This window comes from Zingiber officinale, chromosome 9B (assembly GCF_018446385.1).
Source record: "Zingiber officinale cultivar Zhangliang chromosome 9B, Zo_v1.1, whole genome shotgun sequence".
In the NCBI taxonomy this organism is placed as follows: domain Eukaryota; kingdom Viridiplantae; phylum Streptophyta; class Magnoliopsida; order Zingiberales; family Zingiberaceae; genus Zingiber; species Zingiber officinale.
In genome coordinates, this window is record NC_056003.1 from 9,150,162 (window position 1) to 9,158,638 (window position 8,477).

Genomic DNA, 8,477 nt, shown 5'->3' on the forward strand with positions numbered 1-8,477 from the left:
CCATCCCTGCTCCCTCCAAGTCGCTTGGGCCAAAGGCGATCTAGGGTCCTTCGGCCTTCTCCTTGTTGCATCCCACGGCGTGGATCTCCTGTTGGAGTGTATACTGAAAGCCTAAGCTTTTGTAAACATTTGTTTTGAATAAAGAATCACATTTGGTCAAATTATCTACATTTGTTTGTAGTTGTTCAATTAATTTATATTGTAGATAACATAGCATGTGGTGTCACATGCAGAAGATAATGTTATCAGTACCTTATAAATTATAAATAGTAGCTCACGACCAAAATGGAAAGGAACAAATCATTAGAAGGTCGTAGTGTAATTAAGTATCAGTTTATCTTGACTGTATAATTACACTAGTACACTTAGAGTGTATTGAGTAGGACCATTAGAGGTCGTTTCTTTTATACTGACTTTATAAAGGAACAAAAACCTTAGTTATTATGGAAGTGTGTGCTCTTAATCCTAATATAATAACAAACATATATATTTGATATTTATTTCTTTAATTTATCAATGGGTGAGATTTAGTTCGATGAATCAATAAGCCCGATAAGTTGGGAAATGATATCACTTATAGTGTGTGTTGTTGATTATAGAAGGAAACTGTGTCCTAGAGATACTAGGTTGATAATGTCCCCAAGAGGAGCTCATAAGGATTGTCATGTTAAACCCTGCAGGTGGACTTAGTCCCACACGATGATAAGGTTGAGTGGTACTACTCTTGGACTTAGATATTAATTAAATGAGTTGTCAGTAACTCACTTAATTAGTGGACATTCGATATCTTAAACACAGGGAGACTAACACGCTCATAATAAGAAGGAGCCCAAAAAATGTAATTTGGGATTGGTGCGGTAGTTCAATAATAGTTCTCTAGTGGAATGAATTATTATCGATAAAATTAAGTTGTGTGTTCGGGGCGAACACGGGATGCTTAATTTTATCGGGAGACTAAAACCAATTCCTCCTCTCGGTCCCTATCGTAGCCTCTTATTTATAGAGTACTATACCCACCTATACCCACCTTCTATACCATCTAATGGGGGTGGCCAAGCTAGCTTGGGAACCAAGCTAGGGCCGCCTAGGTATAAATTGGGTGGCCGGCCCTAGCTTGAACCCAAGCTAGTGGGGGCCGGCCAAATTAAATTAAAAAGAAATTTTAATTTTAATTTTTATTATGTGGAAGAAATAATTTATTAAAGAGAATTTAAATTAAAATATCTTTCTTATAAAAGATCTACAAAAGATTAAAGAAAGAGATTAGATCTCTTTCCTTATTTGTAGATTGGTGAGATATTTTATTTTCTCTTTAAAATTATTCACATGTTGATAAAATTAAAATTATAGAAATTTCCTTTATCAACCATGAAGAGATTTTGAAGAGAAATTTTATTTTTAAAATTTTGGAAACAAATTAGGAAGTTTTAATTGTTGATTGAAACTTGTCCAATTTGTTTTCATGATGTGGCCCATTTGAATTCAATTGGGAAATTTTATTTTATTTTTCTCAATTAAATCATGTCAAGGAAATTAAGAAAATTTTATTGTAATTAAATTTCCTAATTTGCCTAGGCCAAGGAATATAAAAGAAGGGGTGAGGGTGCCTTCATGAGATACAACCTCTATTATTTTCTCTCCCTCTTTTGCTCCTTGGTGTGGCCGACCATCCTTTCCCTCTCTTCCTCTTGTGGTGGTCGAACCCCTCTCTTCCTCTTGTGGTGGCCGGATACTACTTGGAGAAGAAGAAGAAGAAGGAGAGGAAGCTAGCATCTCTTGGAGCTTGGTTGGTGTTTTGATTTTCTTCCTTGGTGAAGCTTCTTTCTTTGTGGCCGAACCTAGCTAGGAGGAGAAGAAGGTGGTTGGTGGTTTCTCATCTCGGAAGATCGTTGCCCACACAACGTCCGAGGTTAGAAGAGGAATACGGTAGAAGATCAAGAGGTTTTTCTACAAGGTATAACTAGTAATTTTTCTTTCCGCATCATGCTAGTTATTTATGGAAATAATACCAAATACAAGAGGCTTATGTTCTAGAATTTCGAATATGTTTTTCGATGTTGTGTTCTTTTGTTTTTTCTTTTCCTTGTGATTTGATTGTTCTCTTCGGTTAACCTAAAGTTATTTTAGGAAATTAAATATTAGATTTCTATAAAAGGTTTTGTCTAGTCGGTGGTGGTTGCTCCCATATCCAAGAAGGTCATGCGCCTGCCACGTCAGTACTGGGAACCAATTATGGAAATTAATATTTAATGGAATTAATAACTTAAGGAGACTTGGGTCGAACGTGTTAAGTTCCGCAGGAGATCCAAGTCAAAACCTAAAAGAACAAATAGATTAAGTTTTGGATCAAACGTGTTAAGTTCCGCAGGCGATCCAAAATTTAATTTAAAAGAACACATGGTAGCTAGGAAAAGGTTCAGACCTTTGTACAAAATTTTTGTACAGTGGAACCTATAGGTTTTCCGAGTAGCAACCAACAATTGGTATCGTATAGGGTTTTGCCTCCATTTGGTATTAGGTTAATTATGCACATGTCATACATAATTTAGGCAGGTTAATAGTAGGATGTGCTAACTTTGTGGATGCAGGATCCAACTATTATGACTTTTAGTTATTATGTGTGTGATTGGACCCTTGGGCATGTCAAGGGCATTTATATGTGTGTGCATGATTGTATTAAAATACAGCAGGAGTTGTATTTAGTTTTATTAGGATTTTATTTTTGATCTAGATACATGTACATTCCTTTTATGGAATATAGGATCAAAAATGTAAAATTCTATTTATGTCGCGGATCGAATCTTGCAAAGCGTGGAACCTTCTAAGGACCAGAGGCGCAGCGGAACTAGGAGCAAGATGGATGCGACAGCTAGACCCGGTAGCGGTAGCCAAATATGGCAGCAGCTTGGGATGACAACACACGGAGGACAACTAGAGATAAAAGCTATAATAGTTGAAAATTAGATTTTCTATTTATTGCTTTTATATTGTGCTATGTGTGCATGTTAGTTTACAAGTTAAGTAGGCTAGCATAGTTAAAATTCCTCATTTATAAATAACTAAGTGGGAGAGGGATTTTTAAGTAAATCCCATGGTCTCCATTACTGGTTTGTAAGTGATGCAAACAAGCTTGCGTGTTGGCTCTGAGTGCCTTCCTCCATAACGGATGAGCTTGTTCATGGATCACTAGAATAGACTTCCATTTTGGATGACTATAGGAAGTTAATTAAGAGCGTGTGATCTTCCCAACGAAGAGGCATAATCTTATTAATGGACTTAGTGTCAAGTAATGGTATACACTTAGACACATCTAATAGTATCCTCCCATCGGAGTCACTGCTATTATTTGTGTGACCAAATAATACCAACTATTAATTTTATTTGTCAAAAGTTAGGTTGACAAGATAATAAAATTAATGGGTTAAACCTCCTTTACAAATGTTGAATTTGTATACGTCCACACTAACGTGGCATACAAAATTCACGGTGTTATGAGGTGTTGTTAATTTAAAATAGTATTATTTGAGGAATCAATATTATTCTAAATTTAGAGTTCGACCAAAATTATTTGTGATTCTTAGGATGCCTTTCAACCCATCGTCCATCATACTTCAACAAAATAGACTTCTTGGACCTAATTACATAGATTGAAAAGGAACCTAAACATTGTTCGATCACTGAAAGCTATAAATTCAGATCGATGAACCTTGTCCTGATGCACCCACTGGTGAATCTACCCAAGAGGAGATTGAATATCATAAGAGATGGGTAAAGGCAGATGAGATGGCACAGTGTTACATTTTGACTTCAATGCCAAATGTATTGCAACATCAGCATCAAGATTTACCAACAGCTTATGATATTATGAACAATCTCAAGGAACTCTTTGGTCATCAGGATAGGGCTTCTAGACAAGAAGCTATGAGAAAGATAATGACAGCCACCATGCAAGAGGGTACTCTTGTAAGGGATCATATCCTAAAGATGATGGCTGATCTGAACGAGATACAGATCCTTGGAGGAGAAATTGATGGGGAAATTCAGATCGATATGATCCTCCAAACGCTACCTAGAAGTTTTGAGCAGTTCCGCCTGAACTATAATATGAATAAAAGGATTTATTCATTAGGGGAACTACTGATAGAACTTCAAGCAGCAGAAGGATTATTTCATCACAATTCTCAAATTCACTATGCTGAAAATGGTTCTACTTCTAAACCGAAAGGAAAGAAGAAGAAGAAACAAGCTGGCTCAGCAAAGAAAGTGAATAAATCTCAGAGTACGGGATTTAAAGCTGGAGTGAAGAAGCCCAAGGGCAAGTGCTTCATCTGCAAGCAGGCAGGACATTGGAAGGCGGACTGTCCTCGTAAGAACCAAAACAAAGGTATATCTCATGCTCTAGTTGTCGAAACATGTTTAGCGGTATTATCTACCAGCACCTGGTGTGTAGATACGGGAGCCACTGATCATGTCTGCAATTCCCTGCAGGGGTTCCAGGAAACCCGACGACTATCTGAAGGAGAGATTACCGTCTACATGGGCAATGCTACTAAAGTGGCAGCTGTTGCAGTGGGAAACGTCTATTTATCTTTTAGTAGAAATAGAAATTTGATTTTAAGAAATTGTCTTTATGTACCCAGTTTTAGAAAGAATTTAATTTCAGTTTCTAAAATTTATTAGAAAATCATAAGAGATGATTTAGAAACGTTTAAGGTGAATCGCCCCGACCCGGCCCATTGCCATCCCTGCTCCCTCCAAGTCGCTTGGGCCAAAGGCGATCTGGGGTCCTTCGGCCTTCTCCTTGTTGCATCCCACGGCATGGATCTCCAACCGCCGAGCATGCGACTTCCTGGCTTGGTTGGAGTTGCCGTCAGTCGACCCTCCGATAATCATTCCTATTTCTCCTCGGGAAGAGTTATTTCTATTTTCTTCTTCCCGAGCAGAGTATCTGTTTTGCTTGGCCGGGACTCGGGAGGGGTTGGTGTTGTCCCTTTGCTGATGGTGATGGCACTCGGGCTCCCTTTTTTCTTCCTCCTGCCGCTCGGTTGATCGGTGCCTTTGTCACCGATCGGGGGTTGGAGATTGGTGACAATATCCTCTTGAGGTCGGTCGGCTGACGACTGATGTCAGACTGCTGCAATCCCGCGTGTTGTGCGTCGACGACTGGTGAAATGAGCAAAACATGGACGCCCATACCTTACCTCTTGTCGTTTTCAGTCGTCCAGAGGTCACATGCTGCACGTCATGTGTCCTAGCCTCCTGGTATGATTGCTCTCCCTCCGCTCTCGGCCCCTTGGACGGTTGGTGGTTGCTTGCATATCTCCAGCTTCTCTTGGGTGAGAGTCACGGTGGTTAGTCGTCCAACGTCCTCCATCTTCTCGGCTCGGATGCAGGTGATGTTCCCACAGACAGCGCCAAATATAATCTTATCCGAAAGTCTATGAGATGGATGCTGGGGATGTGGCGCTCCCGCTGACCTCTTGTGGACTTCGCTTCCGCCTGCAACACAAGCAGTGTTAGTGCCAAGCCAGGGAAGGAGTCCCTGGCGATGGTCCTCCGACGCTCAAGTCAGTCTCCGATGATGAAGAAGAAAAAGCAATAAGCGGAGCAACAAGAACTGTAGCACAACAGTAAGATATCGCATACCTCCGCTGAAACTTGGACCCCCCCTTTATATAGAGCTTCGATATCGCATGTGCATGTTTCCCAAGGCGAGCACGCATCTCAAAGCTTTCTCTGAAAAGATGTGTTAGTAAAATGTCCCTGACACAGTACCTTAACGGGCCAAGCATATCTCTGAAGTGACAGTGGAAGCTTCTGTCGCACGATCCTCTACCTGACCATGCCGTCTATCAACGACACTAGCTCCCAAAAGGATATCAAAAGATAGCATGTTGTGTCTGTTGCTTGCCGAGCGGGATAGCCACTCGATCAGAATTCTGTTGTCCATGTGCTATTTGCTGTCGGGCTGAGCGGGATAGCCGCTCGGCCGGAAGTCTACTGTCCAAGTGTTGTCTGTTGCCGGGACGAGCGGGAAAGCCGCTCGGCCGGAAGTTCACTGTCGCATTCTCTATTGCTGGGTTGAGCGAGATAGCCACTCGGCCAGAAGTCCACTGCCCGCGTGCTCGGCTGATGTCGATTCTGTTGTCAGGCCGAGCAGAGGAGCCGCTCGGCCGAAGTCGAACTCTGTCGATGTCATGCCTCGTTGTCTAGCCGAGCGGGGTAACCGCTCGGCTCGGCTTCCACACATCGTTCTCACTTGAGCGTCGAGTGTTGGAATGCTCCCCGTGTCGAGGTCGACGACAGGTCGGGTCCTTCTCCCCGGTCGGGGCATGCTTCGTCCGACTGACAGATGTCCTATACGCATTGACCACCTTGACTTTGACCTCCCTTAAGCTCTATCATGACAGTAGAGTAGAGCCTCTCATCATCACCGCATCATATTTAATGAATAAACTTTTGATTCAAAGATATTAATATTTTATCTAAAGTATTTAAAAGTTTATTTACTAATTATTATTATTTTTTAAAATCATGATATTTAACTTTTACCTCCCGCATGATTATCTTAGAAGTGAATAGTTCAAAAATACCAAAATAAAATAGATCTGTTAAACGACTGAACGTCATAAATAATTAGATCACTTTAGATGTAATATGTCAAGGGTAAAATTCAAAACCTTATTAGGATATTAATATGTTTTATTTGATGATTTTTAGGTGTAAATGAATTTACTAATTTGCTTGCCTTCCAAGTATTAATGTACATTAATTATTTTTTAGATTAAAAATATATTTTAGTTAATAAAAATTGTAAAAAGGAAAAAAGGAAAAAAAAAACAAAAGAAATATAAATGTGGGACGGTTCATCTACCCATGTTTGTGCATATTCCTGGCAGCCGATCAAAATATATTCCTTCTGAGGGAGGGACTGCACTTAGAAAAGGACCCCGAGAAGAGGAGGAATAGTGCAGAAACCAGCGAGCAATCGAAGGCTCTATCTTCCTCCCAAGCAATGGCAGGAAAGGAGGTTGTAACCCTCGAGAGCTTGAGGAAGAAAATGGCAGATTTTGCAAGGGAGAGGGACTGGGAGCAATTCCACAGCCCCAGAAACCTCCTCCTTGCTCTGGTACTCTCGTCTCCCTCTCTCAAAATCTCTCTCTCTCTCTCTCTCTTTTTTTTTTGGTTTGTTCTTTGGCATGCACTTGATGAGACCAAAACAAAGGATTTTGGTTTGTGCCCATAGCATAAGCCTTTTCTCTCTCTCTCTCTCGGAAGACAATGTTTCGAGATCATTAGATTGATTGTCCACCCTTATCTAGCCGAAAGCAGGAAGAAAAGTGATAAAAAAAATTGATTCTTTGTGTTTTAAACCCTAAATCACCACGCTGTGATTCTTAATCTTCATGTAATTGTTATCTTCACAGGTGGGAGAGGTTGGGGAGTTGTCTGAGATCTTTCAGTGGAAAGGTGAGGTAGCCAAGGGGCTACCGGACTGGGGGGAGGAGGAGAAGCAACACCTGGGGGAGGAGCTCTCAGATGTGCTGCTCTACCTTGTGAGGCTCTCAGATATGTGTGGAGTGGACCTGGGTGAGGCAGCCCTTAGGAAGCTGGATCTCAATGCCGCCAAGTACCCAGTCCACCTCTGCAAGGCCTCCTCCATGAAGCGCACCTACAATTCTTCCGGTGCAAACGAGAATCCCCAAAGTGGAGGAGCCCCAGAGGGCTCTGAACTCTGAAGCACCATCTAGGATTCTAGGTTTTTACTAAAGTCTTCGTGTGGTTGATATTGTTTTACTGTTTTTGCATGGCGTGGGCACCATCTGGTTTGGTGGTGCAGCCATTGCTTACTGGGAAGGCTACTTGACAGAAGATACTTGATATCACTGCTGTTGCTTATCTTTTACACTGCTAAATGCTTCAGAGATGAAACCTGTTGTTATGATGTCTAGGTTTCTCTTGGTGGAATTCGTAGCTGATGTACACTAACTTCTTCCCTCTTACTTGGGTCCTACAAAAGTAGGGCTGGTCAGAGAAGTGAAGCAATCCAATCAAGGACACTATTCGGAGGCTTCTTGCTGCCATTTGGTACTACTAATGCTAAAAGGAATCATTTTTTTAGGTAGGCTGTCCAATTAATTTCTTTTGGCATCTGATAGACTGTTTGGCAATGTTTCTACTATTATAATTTTGTTGATCAGAGGGCCCTTCGTCTGGTGGTTGTTTGGTCCTGAAAAGTCTACATGCATAATTGACCTCTGAGTTAAATTTGGACTGAAAGATGTTAAAGATTGAAATTTGAACTCAATATTATTTATCTAGGGAAGAATATACCAAGAAGATTATGTCCTGATAATTTGCCTAGGGACTAACAGTTACCTTATAATACTGTTTACTGCACAGTGTTTTTTGTCATCATGAACTGTGAGCCTTTGTTTCTATTTGGATCACTTGAAAGTAACCAAATTGTGTTTTCT

The 8,477-nt window shown here is 40.9% G+C and overlaps 1 protein-coding gene across 1 annotated transcript; it reads left to right on the forward strand.

The window, feature by feature from the left end:
- Positions 1 to 6,884: 6,884 nt before the first annotated feature.
- LOC122025421 (dCTP pyrophosphatase 1-like) lies at positions 6,885 to 7,945 on the forward strand. The gene is made up of 2 exons (XM_042584226.1): positions 6,885 to 7,129; positions 7,428 to 7,945. Exons 1-2 carry the CDS (start codon positions 7,016 to 7,018, stop codon positions 7,737 to 7,739), a joined length of 426 nt encoding a protein of 141 aa, XP_042440160.1. The 5' UTR covers positions 6,885 to 7,015; the 3' UTR covers positions 7,740 to 7,945.
- Positions 7,946 to 8,477: the final 532 nt, after the last annotated feature.